The 21,083-nt window shown below is 39.7% G+C and overlaps 1 protein-coding gene across 3 annotated transcripts in view; it reads left to right on the top strand.

Annotated features, from left to right (window-relative positions):
- Nucleotides 1–20,387, top strand: part of snx29 (sorting nexin 29) — a 112,396-nt gene extending 92,009 nt beyond the window's left edge. The window contains exons 20-22 of one of the 3 annotated variants that reach the window (XM_047159418.2): nucleotides 899–1,038; nucleotides 6,707–6,797; nucleotides 8,591–8,758. In XM_047159418.2, coding sequence (XP_047015374.1) covers nucleotides 899–1,038; nucleotides 6,707–6,797; nucleotides 8,591–8,608 — 249 coding nt within the window. In that variant the 3' untranslated portion in view covers nucleotides 8,609–8,758. Of the gene's footprint in view, nucleotides 1–898; nucleotides 1,039–6,706; nucleotides 6,798–8,590; nucleotides 9,911–19,842 lie in introns of those variants that run through there. The other 2 variants (XM_047159419.2, XM_017483905.3) reach the window with 2 other exon arrangements.
- The last annotated feature ends 696 nt before the right edge of the window (nucleotides 20,388–21,083 follow it).

Here is a 21,083-nt window from a genome sequence, read left to right as displayed (position 1 = left end):
CATTAAAGGTCACAGAGCACTTTGTTTGTCTTTTTCTTGCCAGTTGTTTGTGTGAATAAGCTAATATTTGTGTTTACAGATAGAGAGGGCTGTGCTTCACTCGTTGATCCATCTGTTTATGCCAGTTATTAAATCCGCTTCCAATAAAGTGGGGCAGTTTTCTGCTGTGAAGCCATGTTTGCTTTGGTGCTGTGTTTCCCATGCTTTCTATCCAAAGAGAACTCTCTCAAGGCTTCCAGTTTTGGAGATGGAGATTATTTCCTTGCTTAGACAAGAAATCAAAGTTTATAAAGGATGTTTGCTCTGTGGTGAACGTGGCTCAGGTTCTTCGCTCACTGGAAAACAGAACACAATGGTACTTTTACATCGTTAAGTGGAAATATTTATATTATATTCCTATATATTCCTTCATCATCTGTTTTTTTTTTAACTGCATATAATATCGTTTTGCAATAAAATGTGCCTGGAACATCTTAAATGGGGGTGTGAGATTGTTTTGGCCCTGCAGGTGTCATGGGTTGGAGCTGTGAATGATGGTGGTTCTTAAACTAAGCATTAAATGGGCCCTGGCAATCACAACCCTCACAGAGAAAGAGCTGCAGTGGTGTGCATGACACACACACACACACACACACACACACACACATGTGATTATTAGTGGGGTGAGGCGGTGATTTCCTGATGATAAACATGATTATTCTATAGGGTCTCCAGAGGCATAGCTGGTAAACATGGCTGTCCCAAGGACGGGGATCTGTCTACCTGTTTACCCATGAAATTCAGCTTTGTAGCCTGTTTGCATGAGGCTATTAGGATATGCTTCATGAGGTGATGATACATTAATATTCAGAGGGAACCTCTACGTGAGCATTTTTTTTGTGTGTGTGTAATCATGCAGGATGCCAAGTTTGTGGAGGAAAGAAGGAAGCACCTGCAGTGTTACCTGCGCATGGTCATGAACAAGCTCATCCAGACACTGCCCGAGTTCACTGCCTGTCCTTCCAAGGAAACACTGCTGCAGCTGCTGCCTTTCTGCCAGTGAGTGCACGCACACACACACACACACACACACACACACACACACACATATACACACACAAAAACACAGTTGCACATACAGTTCCCTCTGAAATTATAGGAACAGCAGGGCCAATTCTTTTGTTTTTGCTATAAACTGAGGACATTCACCTAAAAATTGGTTGGTCTGCCATTAAAGGTTCCATGTTTTAAATTGTTTAACACTCCTAGATGTAAATATCCGGAAATGAAAGCTGAAATTCTGATCTACGGTCTCATATCCATCTTTTTACCTGAAACCCAAATGTCTTCAGTGTATATAGCAAAAACAATACTTGGCCTTGCCGTTGCAATACTTTCAGACTGGACAGTATATGCACATATGGCCAGATTTTGTTTATTACATCATATTTCAATATCGTTTTTGATTTCTCAGTAATACCGTCATGTTTTGTTTTTTTTTTCTTCACTTTTATAAGTTCCATCATCCTGTATATAGAGAGATCCTATATTCCGGATCTGTTGTTTCCCCAATTACACTTGCTAATTCTCCATGCTGTTTTAGAGCCAACACTTGGCTCATCCGTCTATCAGCTTCACCGTTTTTTCTCACGCTGCATATCACTGAATTACTGTCAGTCCACTGAGTCCCAGCCAGCTCCAATTACAAACAGGAGATTAATGAAAAAACGTTCCTCCCTCTCATCAAAATGATCAGGATGAATTCAACGGGAATCCTTGGCACAGCTTTGAAAATGACGAGCTAATTTAATGGCTTTCAGCTTGATGTAATTTGTGTGTTGAGCCAAATGAGGCGTTGATGGGTCCAGCTGCGATGTGAAGGAGGTGAGGGTTGAAAATTATGGGAGTTTTTTTTTTATATTGGGGGTTTGGAGGGGTGGTGGTGTTCACACTAAAATTGGGTCACAGCCCTCAATAAGAATTGTCTGGAATATGATTCATTGCTGCTGATGCGATATTTCTTTCAGCGGTCTCTTTAATTCAGTATTATAAACGTCTAATTACAAAAAGACATTGTTTATTAGGGTATTTAAATGATATATTATTACTAGATTAGGTGTATTTAGACAATTTAAAGAACAAAACAACATAATGTCTTGGTAATACCCGTCGCTGTCCAACTAAGTCGTAGCATGTGATTTACATCATTTTTATACTCCTTGAACCATTCTATGACCCTCGTGCCATGTGTATGGGGACATCCTGGAAGAGATCATTCCCATCAGGATATAACCGTTTCATCATAAGATAAAGGTGATCAGTCAGAGTAACTCTATTTATTAGCAGTGAAGCTTCCTTCTAGCAGCATCCTCCATTGTTAAAATGCAGACCTCCTACGCGAAACGTGTAAAGGTTGTCAGGCCTAAGACAACCATTTATTATTTTTTTTTTTTAGTATTTTCCATCTCACCCCTCTCCCACACGCACCTGAAATTCCTTCCGTTTAAATACCTCTGGACTCGAAGCTTGCCAGCAGTATGCCTCCCACAGCAGAACAGAGACAATATATATTTTTTCCCTTCATTTTATCACACATCTGTAACCTAGTAATGTTTTAATCTTTACTTCTGTCCCGTGAATGTGAAACTACTGTAATCCTTGCATATTCAGGATATATTTTAGCCATATTGCCTGCCTGTACTTCAAGAGGTTCTGCTCTCATGCGGCTGTTCGAGTGACCTGCTTTAATAAATCTGAACAGCACACTCTCCTCTTGGCAGCCGTGTAGTAGAGAGAGTTGTCCGTCATGCAAAGGGTGCCAGCACAATTGTGTAATATGAACAGAGACAAGGTGTGTGTGTGTGTGTGTGTGTGTGTGTTCCTGGCATCTCCCCCCTGTGAACCATTTGGTTTAGTGCGACTGGAGGAGGAGAGGGGGGATTTTTAGATGAGAGGGTTGTTGTCACAGTCTCTTTTCGAGAACATAAGGTGACTGGGGACTGAGACATTTTTAAATTGGAATGCACTCAGACTTGATGCGGAAGTTCAGAAATGTCACTGAGAAAGAAGTAGCAGGTTATGTTCTGTGTCGTGTCCACATCCCATGTGTCCTCTCTTTCCAGTACCGTGGTAACCGGAGCTAGATCTGGATAGGTAACAAGTGTTTATTTTTCCACATGCAAGGACACTTACTCGTACTTGTAGACTTTTAATGTTGTATTTAAAGACGCTATTACTTTATATACGTTATATACTCACAATAAGTACCATAAAATATATCAATATATTTAGCTTACCAGATCATACCTCGCTTGCTTAGCATTGTAGTGTTCCTGTTGAGTGTGTATGATTCACCGAGGACACAATTCAGCTTGTGCACTGCAATGTACGCGATTATTAATACCAGTACACTTATACACTTGCTACACTTGCTCTGTGTTTATTTTAATTGCACATTGATGATTTTAAGAATCCAGCTACTACAGCTACTGACCCTGATGTCCAAGAATGTTTAAAGAGCTTTTATATATATATATATATATATATATATATATATATATATATATATATATATATATATATATATATATATATAATTTTTAAAATTCCTGGCTTCTACCTTCATAAAAAGTAAATGACATCCTGTTTTACACACAAAAAAAGGTTAATGCCAGAGCAAGCCTATAGAACCTGGAAGTGCCCTTGTGCAGGAAAATAATCACACTCATAATTCTTTTTTTCTATCCTGACTCATCCAGATACTAAATGTGATGTTTACCTGTTAATCTAACCATCTTTGTGTCACACCTGGATCATAAGCGATTCTAGACGCTGTGTAGACCCTATTCAACAAATCTTTCTCTAACTCTGTTAAATCGCTTTAACGTTGTAATCTCCGTGTATGTGTGTAATCTGATAAAAATGTCAGTGCGGCAGTACAACACCTGGTAAACATTATGAATCAGCACGCTTAGTCACCCTGCTTTTTTACTTTGTAGTAAATAAACAAATTACAGACATGACACCAAACAATTTTTGTTTAATAGCTGAACATTCCTCAAACAAGTTAAGTGAAATTATTTTAATGAATGGTGTTTTTATTCCCAGATCAAGTAGAGGAAAAATGATTGAATCACCTTTAATGTGCATTTCTAAAACAAATAACAGCACAAGTCTAAAAATGCAAATTAGTCTGCAGTTAAAAGAGAGTCCTTCCCGACATTAAAAGAGTGCTTACAGACCTTAACCTTGGACTTTTTGAAATGAAACATGGCCCCAACAAGAGAGATGTCAATTAAAACAGTGGAAAGGATTATAAAACTCCTTCAAGACGGAAATCCAACACGGAGTGTGGCAGTAGATGTTGGATGTTCCCAGTCAGCTGCGTCTAAAATTTGGTGCAAGTATAAACAAAATGGGACGGTTATAAAAGAAAAACCCACGGGGAGACCAAGAGAGACGTCAGACATCAGGGTAGAAAACTCAGAGCAATATGTCTTGAAAATAGAAAATGCACAACAAAACAAGTGGAAAACAAATGGGAGGAAACAGGAGTCAGTGTTTGTGACAGAACTGTAAGAAATGGGGCGGCGGTGGCTCAGGTGGTAGAGCGGGTTGTCCACTAATCATAGGGTTGGCAGTTTGATTCCTGGCCCACGTGACTCCACATGCCGAAGTGTACTTGGGCAAGACACTGAACCCCAAGTTGCTCCCGATGGCACTGAACCCCAAGTTGCTTGCATGGCAGCTCTGCTATCGTTGGTGTGATTGTGTGTCTGAATGGGTGAATGAGAGTCTATATAAGTGCGCCATTTACCAAAATCGGCTGAATGAAAGGGGATTTATGGATAGAAAAGCAAATGAAAACCAGCACTAACACCTAAACAGAAGAAAGCAAGGTTACAGTGGGCTAAAGAGAAGCAATGATGGAGTGTGCATGATTGGCTGAAAGTGATATTCAGTGATGAATCACAAATCTGCACTGGACAAGGAGATGATGCTGGAACTTTTGTCTGGTGTCGTTCTAATGAAATATATAAAGACTGCCTGAAGAAAACAATCAAATTCCCCCACTCATCTACGACATGGGGTTTCATGTCAGGTAAAGGACCAGGATAGACCTCAACTATCAGTGCATCGAAATTTTGGATACTTTTCTCATTCCATCGATAGAAAATAGTTTTGGTGATGAAGTCATTTTTCAGGATGATAATGTCGCATCTTGCCACAGAGCAAAGAGTGTTCAAGCTTTTCTTCAGGAAAGGCAGATCAACAGTGACATGGCCAGCAAACAGTCCGGATCTCAATACTATTCAACATTTTTGGTGGAAATGTAAAAAATTGGTCGATGAGCAGGCTTCATCCTGCAAAGCTGATCTGTCACCTGCTGTTCGAGAAAGTTGGAACCAGCTTGATGGAGAATATTGTGCCTCAAAGAACTCAGGCTGTTATAAAAGCCAGAGGAGGAGCAACAAAGTGCTGATTGTGATGTTAACATTTTTTATTATTGTTGATTCCATCATTTTTTCCTCTACTTGGGCAAAAATGTCATTAATTAAACAATTTAATTTAATTTGTTTGAGGTATGTTTAATGAAGCCAGAATGTTCAGTTATTAATCCAAAATTTTGTGTCATATCTATGATTTGTTTATTTGCTACAAATTAATAAAGTTGGGTATGCATCCTCTAAGTGTAGTGATTCCATAACCTGTGCCCGGGATTGTAAACAGTCCACAAACCGATTTCAGACTCCTCCCATCCATTTTGCAGCTGCTTGGTTTAAACCAAACGAAAAGCTTTCCAGAATTTTTGTCCATATCTGTGAGTTTGCTCGGTGCCTGCTGCAGAACAGTTTCTTTTCGCACACAGCTGGTGGATATTTCTATGATGTTTAGATGGATTTGGTGACAAGGATATCTTACAAGTAAGCTAGCCTGTGAACATCTGGATCTTTTCTCTAAAGTTAAAGAATAAGTGTTGATTGATTGATCGATGCCTTTTCTAATGCTATAGCATAGCATCATTTTAGATCACCAACACTAAAAAACACACCCACACTAAAAAACACAGATAGTCTCATAGCACACCTAAGCTCACATGATGTTTATTTAGTCAGCTGTTTGCATTAACTTTAACTATTATGCCGAAATAGTGTTCTTTTGGCCAGGTGTGAAAACAAACAAGAAGTCAAACAAGAGCAAGAGATAGTAGTCACATAATGTTCAGCCTTTTATTACCTTCTTGCCACTTACTTTACAAACAGATATACGAGTATATTCCATTTGCAAGGTAAGTGTTCGTCATAGCTCAGTGTTTAAGACGCTGGACTGAATTCAAATCCCAGCACGGCTGAGCCCTTGAGCAAAGTCCCCCATCCTTCAGCTACTCAGTTGTATAATGAGATAAATGGAAGTCAGGCACTTTTAAGGGCGTAATGCCGTAAATGTATATTAGTTTAACTAGCCTATTTGTGGATGTTGAAAATAAATTGACATGTAGTATTGCATGATGACAGAAAGAGGGCAGGACAGAGACACCACATATTAAGGCAGAGAGGAAAACTATTCCAATGGATAATGATAAAAAAGTCAGTTTTATCTCGGTCATTCCTTTTCCTTTTTTCCTTTAGAAATTTCTTTATTGGAAAGTGTAAGTCTAAAAAATAAAAAGGTCAAAATGTGTGTGTGTGTGTGTGTGTGTGTGTGTGATGGTACTGTACAAATACAGAGCAGAGGAGGAAGAAAGTGAAATGAGAGCGCAGGATAAAGAGGCCACATATGTAGAGAGTGGAGAAAAAACCAGTCCATCCAAGCACCAGGTGAGAGGTGGTCAAGACAAAAAGATCAGAAACTTTAAGATGGAGCTTCTAAGCAGCACACGGAGAGTCGGCTTGAGTTTACCAGATTGAGAGAAAGCCCCGTCGTGTGTTTTGTTTTGGGCGTCATTAATTCAATCAAACCTTCAAATTCACAAGAATCAGATTGAAACCTTTCTATAGTTTCAACCAACCACACATGCTCTCTTTGGAGGCTGAGCACCACTAAGGGTTAAACTCTAGAAACCTGGATGCTGATTTAGACCATCGTTGTTCCTTCCATCTGCTCAATTCGAATCATTTGCTAGAGGACACCCCCCCCCCCCCCCCCCCCCCCCCGCCCCCCCCCAATGATTTCTCTTTAAAATGTCTCCAGTGTACAAAATCAGACAAAGCAGCTTTGTGGTAAGGATGAGCTGGAGCTGTGTCCTGAAGGGTTATGTAATGGCTCAGTGAGGAGCTGCTATTTAGCACAGCCGATCTCTGTGGGGACAGATTGAATAGTGTATGCATAGCTGAGAAGAGAGACTGTGTGTATGGGTGAGAGAGCGTGTGAGCGTGCACATGTGCGTATGCGAGTGCTGACAGGGATGCATAGATTGAAGTGTATGTGTGAAAGAAGGCGGCACCCCACTTACCTGCAGCTAACTTCTCCCTGCTGTTCAGGCTTGATTGAAAGCTGCTCAGCAGTGCGCTTGCTCTCTCTTCCCTCTTTCTCTCTGTCTTTCCTTTTTTCTCCCTCACTTTGTCAGATATGCTCATCTTACTGCAGAGGAGTATGCCGGTGTATTTAGAGAGGATAGCCGTACAGCAGTGTGCGCCTGTCTCCGAGCTTCACATTCTCAAAGCTCAAATGGATACATTTTTTTTAATTGTTACTGACATCATAGCTCAGCCTTTGTTTACGATCTCCTGCTTTGTCTTAGTGCAACGCACACAAAATCACATAAAGGGAGTATGATTTTCTTAGGTGGTCAATAGCTCTTGGTTCATGAGTAGTGTGGTTGTCATGGCAGCCACTGAGTGAGGTAGTGCTGAAGCGCCGTATAGTACAGATTTTGTGTGTCTAAAGGTTTTTAGCTTTTTGTAAGGATCAAATGTCCTCATACTGATGGGGATATAAGATCATTTTGATCTGGTGGAGAGTTTTGGGTGGTCCCCAATTTTAGGCGTGAAATCAAACAAACAAAAACAATACACCTTTTAACTGAGCTGAAAGTGTTGCTTCGGGAGCTGGTGTACACATGTTTCTAACTGAAGTTGATTTTAGGAAGCTCTTAACTTAAGTCTAGACTAGTCAGCTAATGAATCCAAACTATTTCACCCTACATGAAGCCAGTTCTACAGTCAAGGCTAATCTGAGAAAGGTATTTTCTTTTGCTGTTAACACATTGGTATCAGTTTGCATGAAGTGGAGAGGTGTGTGTGAGTCTGTTTTTTAAAATCCTACTCCTTTCTGCTCCTGAAGGAATTCTACCTGCAATTATTTTTGTAAATGCAATGATTGAATGCCCTTTCATGCTTTTTCTATGACTACCTCTATTCTGAACAAACATTTAACCAAGCTCCTAATAGATCATTGTGGGTTTTGTTTTGTTTTTATGCCACACCTTCTTGAATGTTTCCTTATACAGTACATAATGAGAAGTAATACACAACTGCATTTTGAGCTCTGCCATCAGGTGCATTGTGGATGTGTCCAGTGTAAAGTCTGTCGATCCAGTGTGATGGGCTGAATGTCACGAGCGTCACCTCTGCTTGTGTTTTTTTTTTTTTTTCTCCTTTCCCCTCCACAGGGACGCCCCTTCTGCTAATGAGAGCGGGAGTAAAACAGGCCGATCTAAGACGTCGTCTCGTTTCCCCCGGCTGGGCCGCAGTTCTGGCCGTGATGCGCGCAACCCGGAGCCCCAGAGTGGTGACCTTTAACCTTTTATTCACAGAATATTTGTTGAGAGAGATACTGACCTCTGAATTGCGGATTCTACAATTGGATTGTTATCTTAACCTTCAGAACTGAGGCTCGATTCTGTAAAACTCAGCCTCCTTTTCCATTACGGATAGACATGGAGACGAGATGAGTCGAGGAACCTGATGTCCACAGAATACTTTTCTGTTTCTCTCTCAATAGTGTTTTTGGAGCTTTCTGTTACTATGGTGCCTAGTGTTTTATAGCAGAATTCATCAAAAGAAAGCAGGATGTAATTCCTGCAGAAGCCTAAATCCCTGATGATGCTTTAGTGAAAGCTGTGGGTTCACTTTGAAGTAACTTGCACATGACCATATAATCAACTTGACCAAAATAAAGGAGAAATACCTTTATGTTTTGTTACTGTGCTGTACTGTATGTTGCAAACAGTAATGTATTACAGTACTCTTACACGTAATGGATAAATAACTGAGTAAAAAACAATACTTTTCACTTTTCCCATTTGTATAAATGCTCCATAATGTCCATGACACATCAGAAAAACTGGAGACAGATATCTGACAATACCTAAAATCATCAAAAGGAATATGCTGCCTGAGGAACTGAATGTACGTCGGTGTGCGTCCGCTCTTTTGGAAACGGAGAGCCTGAATTATTACGATTCTGGATATTCCATTATCCTTTATTTTCCCTGATGACCCAGAGTTGTGTTACACAAAGCCAAATGCACAGTGGGGCCAGACTAGCTGTAATTACATTAGTGGACACTCCACTAAATGAACAAACAAATCATGTTTGTCTATTGTTTATTTTTGAGCACAATAATGATCCTCTGTGTATATACTGAATGCAATTTTCCTATTATTTTACTGCAACTTGACAAATGACAATGTCATTGTTTATTGACTGTTAAACTTATGTACACTAAGATGAAAGAAATCATATTCAGATGAGTGCATTATTGAAATGTATTCCGTATAATGTCATTGCCATTAGCCTACATTAGTTTTCTGTCCATCTGACAGAAGCTTTTGCCACAACAGCAGCTTTATACTGGATATCGGTTTTGCAGTCTTTTGTACATTAGCACTACTCAGCAGACTCGGTGGTTTTCTTTATATCAGCAGTGGCAGAGCTGCCAGCCTTAAACCAGTGAAAAGAGCAAAGTGAATAAATCCGTAGAACTAAACCTTTCTGTTCTGTGTCTGCTTATGGGATGTTTTTCACCTGTAACAGGAAGTAGAGCCGATTCGAAATGTTTGTAAGCGACGGGCCACAAGACATTTCCAAATACAGTGATTGACGTAGAAACCAGGATCGCTGGTTGCTATAGTTACCTGATGGTTTAGCAACCATCAAAAAAGAAAAAAATAGGTTTTGGGTTCTATGCTTTTTCAGTGGTTATGTAATTTCAGAATAATGTGTGTTCTAAATGGGGGTACTGCCTGCACTGAAAATGTGGGCATGGCTGCTCAAGAGTGGATGACTGCACAGTCGAGTGAGCCCAGGCCAGTCACTCTGCACAACTCTGTTTAGATAAGCCCTTTTATGTAATATCGGTCATGTTTGAGGTTGATAATCTATCAACAAAGCATTTTTCAACATGGTGTGTGCTCGATTCCGTCGTGATCTCGCTGAATGCATTATTCCCCTCAAAGCCTTTGCTTTAGTGCGTTAGTGCATCTTAAGACCAAGCATACTTTTTTATTCATGCACTTTTTGTCCACGTGAACATGATTTTCGATTCGATGCTCCTTTGTCTGCAGGCAGATTAGGTGATGTTGACCTTACTCAAAACAAGGATGTTGCATAAGTAGCTCTTGAAGTAGTAGAGATGTGAAGATCGCAAAAGGAGCGTATTATCTTGCCTTAATCAAATTACATGGGCTAATACAGACCGATAATTTAACTGATAATAATACTGAAAAATACAGCTTCGATTCAGATGCTTTAACTGGGTCACAGACCGTATGGAAAGATCATTCTGTTGATGAGCGTAATCACAGGGAATTTAAATCTTTGTTTGAGCCTTTGTGATGAATAAGTTGCGAATGCTAAATATTTATATGGGAGCAATTAAATATTGGGATGTTATGATCGACAGCAGATTAGAAGAATTTCCAAAATGGGCAGAATGGGCTGTCAGCCAGAAAAGTGAACAATCCGCAATGTTTCCATATTAACCTCTCACTCAAAACAAAGACTTGATGGGGAGGAGAAACCGACGCGTTTGTAACTACAACATGTGTTATTTGCATAAACAGTTGGGACTGGAAGATGAGCCAGATTTGGATGGTAATTTGTTCGCATCTCAGAGATAATCTGCTGCTCGGGGCCTCTCTGCCTGGAAGAGCTTGGAGCGAACGTTGGGTTAAAGAGGGAGGCTCGGCTCCCCGGTGGAACATTACACTGGTTATTTACATTACTGATGATTATTTAGGGATGCATTTCCAGGCACATATAGAGACACTTCATTACATTGACAGTGGCAGTGCTGCGCTGAAATGTCTTCTACTCTAAGGCTCCATCTCCATTAAAACACACACTGAGTGATGTTTACATTCTGCAGCTCTCACATTTGAAAGCCAGTGCAGACACTCTGGTATCTAAATGTGCGGGGACTGATCTGTCCTGTTGGAGACGGATACCGGCTGACATTTCAATCAAATCTCACTGGTGTGTGGACATGATCTGTGCATGCTGTGTGCTGTTCTGTAGGGAATCCGTTTATTGGAATGGATCCACTTGCAGTAAGCGGGCGCAGATGCAGTGTGCTTCGACTGAAATCGGATAACAGATGCGAGATGGAGACGGCGCCTAGACCATGCCACACTAGGTGTTCTGTGTCTGAAAATCTTTTCACATTGTATCCAAACTTTATGGCACATAATGGGGAGAAATGCCTATTCTAGTCCACTAAAAAAACAGCAGGCGGTCCAACAACAGCCGTTCCTGTAATGAACAACTATTTGCGTGCTGTGCTCTAAGCAGCCCTTTTGTTTGTAGTCGATGTAATTATCACTAAATTATGGTGATTATGCTGATTTGGGTTGAGCCATTATTAGACACAAACGAGGCAAATAGCAACGAGCAGGTATAGACAAAAGATTTCGTATTTCGAGGTGCTTTTAAGTGTGCACGTCAAGGTTAAACAGCGGATCGTTGGAGCTGTATTTCAGCGCTCAGTCTCAGACTTCATCTGCTAAGAGAAAAAGGTTCGTCTGAGCTACGTGGCTGTTACGAGTGCTTCTCTGGGTGTCTTCTGAACACCATAGATCAGTCCTGCACCATGCTGTGTGCCTCTAGTAGGAGTTAAGTGCTTGGTGGCACGTTAAGGATCTGTCCCAGTACGTGATCCTTATCCACTAAGCAGCAGGGTTTACCGATTCAGACACACTGTACAAACTCTCCTAGGTGTTCTTTACTCTGTATGTGCTCTCTCTCTCCTTGCTTAAAAGCACAAAGTTATTTCACTTACAGGGAGATGCTCTAGAATTTAACCTAAAGGTTGCAATGATTGCCTTACCACAAAAGTTCAACAAGTACATTACAGTCCAGGAAAGCTATTGTAAAGAGAGGGCTAAAGCACAGACTAAGTGTATACTTAATCACATCAAGTGGTAGATGATGGTTGGAGCTGATACTTCGGAGCGGTAGAAAAGCAGGGCCAAAAAAAAAAAACCCTCAAAATAAAAGGAAGTACGTTGGACCCTGCAGTCTGCTGCCCTAGATACAGCAGCACAGTGCTTTGATTCTATAGCAGAGGGCTCTCTTTTCATGTTTCTTCTGATTTTACAAGAGCAGTAGCCAAGAGCTTCTTTCCTTTACACCAAGCATAATTTGCTACATAGTGAGGATTAGACCTGACATAAGAAGATCCCTTTTGAGGAGTAGCAATGATACCGAGTCCTTCAGTGACCTCTCACATCATGCTGAAGTGTTGTGTTTGCTGAACTGAACGACAGATAGGCTCTCTGGTGAGACTCATTTGAGAATACCGAGTGATGAAGGTCAGCTTCATTTGTCCGGCATTTTGTCTTAGGACAGGGAAGGACAGAAGATTGATGAAATGCTCTGCCCGACAAATGCTCTATCTGCTGTCAAGGATGGATCCCCATAATGAGCAGATTGGACTAAACATAGCTTAGCTGTGTCAAATTGTACGTATACAATGATTACACATCTTTCTAGACCTGTAATCATCATATGTGAAAGATACATTAATAAAACCTGGAATGAAAAATAGCCTAGCTGGGTTTCGCCTTTCAAGCTTCAGCCTTTTTCTGGCTATGAAATTAGCTCCGCCCCCTGGCTGGAACAGCTGCTCAGCTCTGCTCATTCTTTATGACTAATGAAGCATGCAGTGATTTTACTATTGTGGTCAGTGCTCAGGTAGACGCATCAGTCAAATTGTGAAAAGAAGATGGTCAATTTCTGAAATTTTTTTTAAGAACACTGTTATGAATTGAACTAAGCTAAGCATGTGTGCTAGCAAATTTGAAATCTGCATTAGCTAGTTCTGAGGCAGAAACGGACACTAGATGGAACATAAATGCCCAACATGCGCGCACACTCAGATTCGCACCTAGGGGGAATTTAGTTTCACCAATCTACCTACAGGCATGGTTTTAGGAGGTGGAGAAAACTGAAGAACTTGGAGGAAGGACATACAGACACTGGGAGAACAGCATCTAAATACGCATAAGTGTGCTTATCTTATTATATCTTTTCTGTAGCGTTATTCAACGTGTTGACGCAATGCACACTAAAACGGGACGTCAGGGCGAGACATATCAAGTGAATCCTCACAGCCAGGAAACTTATAACTGTTGGAGGGGGGACTCTTCAGATTCTAGAGAGCATTTGACTGAACAGAAAATCTGACGAGAAGCCGAAGTGCAGAGAGGCTGACATATTCACAATAAGTCACAAAACTTCCCTTTTGATTTCATGGGGACTTTAAATATATGTACCTGTTTTTAAAACACATCTCAGAACTGTTGCCCAAATACTGTATATCCAGTCAACTGTTCTGGAACTGTCGTTTTCTGCCTATTCAACTCCGTCTGTTTTCACTGAGACTGCTTACTCGTCATGGATTTGACTAGTAAACAGACTCCAGTGTTTATTAATATTCATTAGTTTACGGTGGCTTTATGCTGTAGTTACACTATCAACAGTGTCCGTGAGGCAACGTTACCTTAATCCCGTAAGTTATCTAGAGTAACAAAGGAAGAGGCATTTTGTATGTTAATACCAGCAGATGTTCTCGTCACAGTCTGTTTTGTACCCAGCTGCTGTTCCAAACCTGTGCAGAAATATGCTGATTCATTATTTAATGTCATGGAACCCCAGGCTAAATCAATTGCTCCTGTCATACTGCCCTGTTTCCTCAATGCTGTCCTGAGAGAAATGTGCCGTGCTGTAAATGTAAAGAGTCTTTTCACTCATCATTTTGGGTGTTATTAGATCACGAGAAAGCTGTGAGTACTTCCCAGATTGTATACTAGTGTACTAAATAGCAACTCGGAGTACAGGGTGTCCCAAAAGTCTCCATACATAGGGGATTGTGTTCGCCAGCGCCACGCTGGTTGTGCCTTCGTCAGTGGATGTTCTCGGTTGGTCCACAACACTTCCAGTCTTATTGAATTTGTTAATAAGTTTGGCAACAGTGTCATATGTGATGTCCTCACCACGTTTCCTGTGACATGTTTAGCTTGTGACGGCTTCCCGATCCAGCCATGAGAATGATTTCAATGCGTTCTTCTTTTGTCAAAGGCGTTCTTATATATAATGTAAACATTTCGGAAGACATTTTGCTGAAAAGTGTTCATTTCCCCTATGTACGGAGACTTTTAGGACACTCTGTAGTGTGCCTCAATGTATTGCTTCATCTACTGAAATATTACTTGGAATGGTGGTGTGTGGTTCAGGATGTCCAGTAGCCTGTACAGTATGCTGATTGTAAACATGGACAGTTATGTTGAGGGAGAGATTTTATCACAGCTAAACATACTGTAACTGAAAAGCTCAAAAGCTAATGACTCACATGCTCACTAGCTAATGAGCAAAGAGATTTTGTTTTAATTATTGATTTACCAATCCTTTTGGGGTTTTTTTATGATGGAGGGTACGGTATACATCTCGTACCTCTGTCTATTATCAGTATGCTTTTAGCTACTTAGGCTAACGATCTACTTACTTCTACATCTAAATCTACTTACTACAGAACTTAAACTGTGCTGTTTAGCCATTTAGGAACTGTATTATAAAATATATCACATTCTGTCTAATTATAGACATTTTAGTACCTATAAAACACAAATTTAATGAGTTATTACTTTGAAAATGATGTCCATTCATTTTTGTGGAGTGTCGTTTTCTGCCTCAAGTTTTTACTGCCACAACCAAATATTCATGAATATTCATAAACAAACAACGCTCATTAATTTTCATTAGTTGACGGTGAGTTTATACTATTATCAACAGTACACATCATCATAGCATGCTCAACAAAGGAAGAAGCAACCTCAGTGAAAACAAAATGATGCACGCTATTCTCAGTAAAGCTCATCTTGTTAAGGCTAATTGTAAGCCGAGCTATTAGTGAGAGTAGCAGTACAGAGTGTTAAATCGCCCCATTATGCTATATAAACGTGCCTAATTTTGTTTTCAAGGTCTCGTACAATAGGTTTCCATGCATCCAAGGTCAAAAACCACTTTCATTTTCTCATAATTTACATTGCAGCGTCACCTCTTTTTCTCAGTGCCACAAATGACTCGCTCAAGAATCCGTTCACTCTAAATGACTCTTTTCAGAGAAATTACTCTGCTCTGATTGGTCTGTTGTGATTGGGCGACCGTCTAGAGCGCATTTCAGAAGGGAAGCGCCCACTACCATATCTGAATTTCAGCTCAGTAATAACGTTGGTTTTACCTTATCAATTTGAGCACGAGTCCGATAGTGATACGTCGGAAGATCGACCCGAACCACTATCGCGAGCACGACGAGAACTGGACATTTCTCAGTGGAAAGTTTGTATATAGTTTGAAAATAATGTGAGTTCGCAGGACTAACAGGTTAGCTAACAGCTGTGTGCGGAATGTATACGCATACAACACAAAATTATGCATTTGGAACACTCGGTAGAAAATATATACATAAATAATCAATCATACTTAACAGGCTGTGATCCAGAGGCGCAAGATGGTCCAAATAATGTGAGTACGGCCCCGTCTTTAATGAATAATCGTTTCGCAAATCCCACGATGACTTCAGCTACATTTGGGAAGCAGTGAAATGACGGGAACACAAACGAAGGTGCAGTGGTATCGTTTTAAAATGAATTCTAACCACTGACTGTTTACATCCTCATCCTTCGGCAGTCCATGCAAAGTAGTGTTGGTTTTGCAGTGCAGAAAAAACGTCTTCTAGACATGAACCTAACTCTTTCAGGACGCAACTACTGTACTGTAGTGTTTGAGGGCGGGTCAAAGTGCATGTAAGACCAGAAGCAGGGCTTTTAGTTTCAAAACTACGTAGGTTTGTACAGGAAGTAAGTCTGGAATTACTGACGACTCGTTTCAGCTCTTCAGAATCGCTCCCTTCTTTTGGGAGTCAATAACTTTTGATTTTTTAAACTTTTCAGACTTTTTACATTCACTAACAGCTCTATAACACACTGCATGAAAGGTAATATCTGATAAAAGCACAATAGGGGCACTTTAATGCACCACATTTGTAAATGCTCGAACCGCAGGGCAATTTTCTTAAAAGAGTCAACTGCTGTTACTTTTCATTTATCTGTGGAACATGCCACTATTCTAGATAGCATGTATAACTGTATTTGTAAAAGGTATTATGCTATTTTCCTTTCTTTTTATCTTAGAAAATGATCAATAGGGAACATTTTTTGGGTGGACAAAGAGAGAAAGGAAAAAAAAACAGGATTGTGGAGTGTTGTTTTGTAGACTAATTTGGATTTTCTCAGTAGGGACTGTGTTACATTATTTACTGTTGTTAGTGTTCTGCAGTGCATTCAGTAGACCGTGATTAGTTAGTCCATTGATTGTACCAGCTTTGCCTTTGTCGAAGCTAGCCTAAATGCAATTTGTTAGTAATGCGCATCAAAATTAGTGAGGCTTTTCTCATCCTTTGCTTTCCAGACACTACAGTGGTGGTTTGTGGCTTGACCAACGTATTAATCACTTCATCTGTCAAGTCAACCCTGTAATCCAACAGAAATTACTGCTACGCCCTTAGTACCAAACATGAGAGAGTTTTTATCCATCCAGCTTCCTTCATTGCCGCACTAACTTATTACATTTCACACTCATTTACTGTGGGATTTTCCCTTTTCACACACATCCCAGGCAATTCCTCTCACCTTCCTGCACTGCAGTTATTTTCTGTCTCGGAGCATACACCTGGTACTTGTTCAGTCTGTTCAATGATAGTGTTTTCTCACTGCATCCGCTCAGCAGAGCCATGCCGTGTCTCCACCGGTGAAACCCAGAAAGGTGAAACCCACAGATTGCAACTTTTGTTAATCACCACTTGAACATCACGATAATTCTAATATCAGCCTACACAAATGAGAGCTGTTGAACGATGAATGTGCGGGTGTATAAACCTTCACAAGAGTATTTTTAAATTGTGTAAATCATTTATTACCGACTCGATGATCTTGCGTAATCTTTTCATCCTGTTCCTGAAAGTCAGTTTCCATCCTATTGTAATGCAGGACCTGACTGATACCTTTATGATTTATGTTCTTGACCCGGAGGTCATAGGTGAGATTCTCGCTCTCCACCACCCACTGTGAACCAGAATTTTGAAAGAAGCTGAACGCCATAGGGAAAATTGGCATTGAATGCACCTTCATGTGTGCTGTTCTCGCCCTTGAACAGAAACTGTAACTGTAATCGAAACTGTAGGGTTTTTTTTTTTTTTTAAAGAACTTGCATGAATTTGAATCAGATTTACATTTCTACAAGTAAACATGCCTTTCTTCTGCCAAGTTTGATTCACTTCATATTATTTGATCCATATCATGTTTCTGGTTGTATTCAGACCAAGGCTATGCTAAGACAAAGAGTTAGAGTCTTGCATGTGTATTTGATCAAGTGAAAGCATCACATGTCCTGCTCTCAAGTTATACTCATGTGACAGGTTCCTGCTTTACTATGCTGAAATACATACACCTGTGTGGTGTTCTCATTTATTCATTCTGCTTCATGAATCGCTTCATCTTCAGACATTGAGGAGCCATTACGTCCCATTCAGAGCCTGTTCCAGGAACAATGGGCACAAGTTGAGAGAATCTTGGATGGGATGTTAATCCATTACTGTACACCGATCCACCTAGTGATATGTTATTGGGGAAGTGGGAGTAAAAATGGGCGATCCTGGAAGAAGCCCATGCAGATATGAGGAGAATATGCACAGAAATACCACACACACAGATCCTAGGTTCAGGACCAAACCCGGGGCCCTGGAACTGTAAGGCAGCAATGCTACCCACTGCACCACTCACTGTTCCATTACTGTGGAAATATCTTATTACCATAGTGTGCATGTGTGTCTGTACGTGTGAAACATTATGTAAAACTTAGTTTTGATTGCTGTGCATTGACCACCAAGTTTGGACAAGTTTCAGTCACACGAGTGGGGAGATATGATGACTTCGTTTTACCGCCTGCACAGTCTCGTACTGTCAGTACTGCTGCACTGAGATGCTTCTCCAATACAGCGCAAGTCTAATTACATAAACCCCTGATACCTGAAACAAGGAGCTCCATGAGAGGAATCAGGCTCCCTGTTGCACTGTTGTTCTCATGTAATCCTCACCACAGGGACGCATGCTCGTGCAGTGTGGCACATGCAGCTGCTGGACATGTTGTTTTGTGATGAGGACTGCTCTTGTGCGTCACACACTTGCCACGATGCCCTTGCTTAGTTGATATGATGAAACGGTTGTCCTTCAATGCCTTGGAGAAACATTTGCTTATCTACTCATTGATGTATTTATATTTAATATAGTTATATAAATGATATATTTAATTTACGCTTGATATTATGTGCTGTTTGGATCATGCATCATGTCTATCGGATGGTGTTTTGTGTGCACATGCAGCCCCCAGTCCATCCACTGAGTAAATCATGTAGCACTGCACATCACCATGGAAACATGGTTTTCCTCTTTTTCTGGTAAAGTAAAAGTAACCAGTGAATGCATTTTTATTAAACTGAAAAACATACTTCACTTGGTGAACATAATCAACCTACAGAGTACTGTGTTTGTACAGTATGTGAGCATTCATTCCTGTTGGGACCATGCACCTGGTTCAGCATTATTCATCCGCTGTCGTGTAGCTAATGAGATGTTTATGTTCTGGTTCCACGCTACAGCCTACTGACTGAGGAGTGTCACACTTTCTAATATATACAAATGCAGTAATGGTTTTTCACGAAATGGATACAAAATTGTTCCAAGCCAAAAAGTTAAATAAAAAAAGTTATTCATTCTGTACACTGAATTTTTTTTTTTTATATATGTGTGTGTTTTTATTTATATATATATATATATATATATATATATATATATATATATATATATATATATATATATATATATATATATATATATATATATATATATATATATATATATATATATAAAAATAAATAAATAAAATATGTGCATGTATGTGTGTGTGTGTGTATATATATATATATGTGTATATATATATATTCCTGCCTTTCAACTGTTAGCCTTCTCTCAGCGAACGTGTGAAGGTGAAGCGCTGTTGTGGTTCGGTCACTTGACAGTCACTTGACAGTAGCAGCAAATGACAGCTGTCCGGACTCGAAACAATGCCCATGGTCATATAAAGTCATTTTTAATTTCATGTTATCACATTGCTTTGTATTACATAGTCATTCAAATGTGTAAATGACCCCAATAGAGACAAACAGTATGTTTAAATAGATTGTATGCAGTATCAATAACGTGGAACATTTCTATGCTCATGACTTCTGGCATTTTCATTAATGCATCTGCTTCACATGACTTGATGAGAATTCCCCGAGTGATGGCTGCCACATCTGTCCTATTACAGGGGTTAATATAATTCCTGGAGTGATAAGACAACATGAGTACATCTGCATGGATTCTGCCAGGAGGTGAACAGTGTCTACTTACCATGACTACACAAACAGTCCAGCTGGGACCAGTCATATGAGGATGGCAAATGGAATATGTAAAGTTGGGGCAGAGTAATACCTAGCATAAATTTCACACTATGCTGTGAGGATATGTGTAATATACAGTAGAGTAATAAAACAGTGTCATGGTTGATTTTCACTATACGTAGACACACGTGATTAATTTATTTCTTGCATGCACACTAATAGTTACAGACTTCAATGTATACATATTTATATAACAAATAGAAAGGTATTGTCTGAGTTAATAAACAGCTTTGAGTAATGGAGAACATAATTTTGCCTAAATGAACAGATTAGAGATTTATGAAGTGGTTTCCAGTACCATCTGTGTGGGGAGGGGTTTAGTGTATTTCTTCCTGGTACTCGGTGAATAAAAGTGTATGCTGGTATCCCAGTATTTCAATAGCAGAGCTCTGATGAATATTATATGAGACTTTTATATGTGTCAACATACCACATTTCTCATGCACATCGCTCTCATTGATGATGTGACACTAATTCCAGCTTTCCTACATACTCTCACTCTCTTCTGCGATCTATCATCTGATGATAATTTGTTTCCTACTAAGAGAAAGGGTTTACAGGTCACAAGTAATGGAGAGGAAAACCTTAAAGGAAGATCTAAGAAGAAACAGTGATGGTTAATGATGATGTCCATTTAATGAATGTAAAGCATCATTGACTGACTAAATGTAAGTGGGGTCACATTTGGGACAGATGTTAATTACTATCTGTAATACAATAAAATCAAAAAATACTGAGTCCATTCTGTCCTAGATGTGGATAACAGAACCAGATTTTTTATTTATTTATTTATTTATTTATTTTTTAAGGAGACATTTTAACTGTAAATTCAAAGATCCTCTGTGCATGACACCCTCTGGCCTATTCTGATTTACAATACAGGTAAGTCAACTGCATTGTCATCTCATCTATATACACATATAATGCAGGGAAATATTGTGCCTCCAGCACTACAGTGCAAAGCAGACAGCATAAAAGTAGCTTATATGAGGTGACTGCAAATGACATGTAATTGTAAACTTTCACAAGAAGCAGCTTATGAAATAACTTTGGAGCTGAATTCTTTATATTATAAATATCTTAATATACACTATTTTATGCTTTCTTT

The sequence above is a fragment of the Ictalurus punctatus genome, chromosome 13, assembly GCF_001660625.3.
Source record: "Ictalurus punctatus breed USDA103 chromosome 13, Coco_2.0, whole genome shotgun sequence".
NCBI classification, from domain to species: Eukaryota; Metazoa; Chordata; class Actinopteri; order Siluriformes; family Ictaluridae; genus Ictalurus; species Ictalurus punctatus.
The sequence above is the reverse complement of the archived record's forward strand: the minus strand, read 5'-3'. Positions and strand labels throughout refer to the sequence as shown.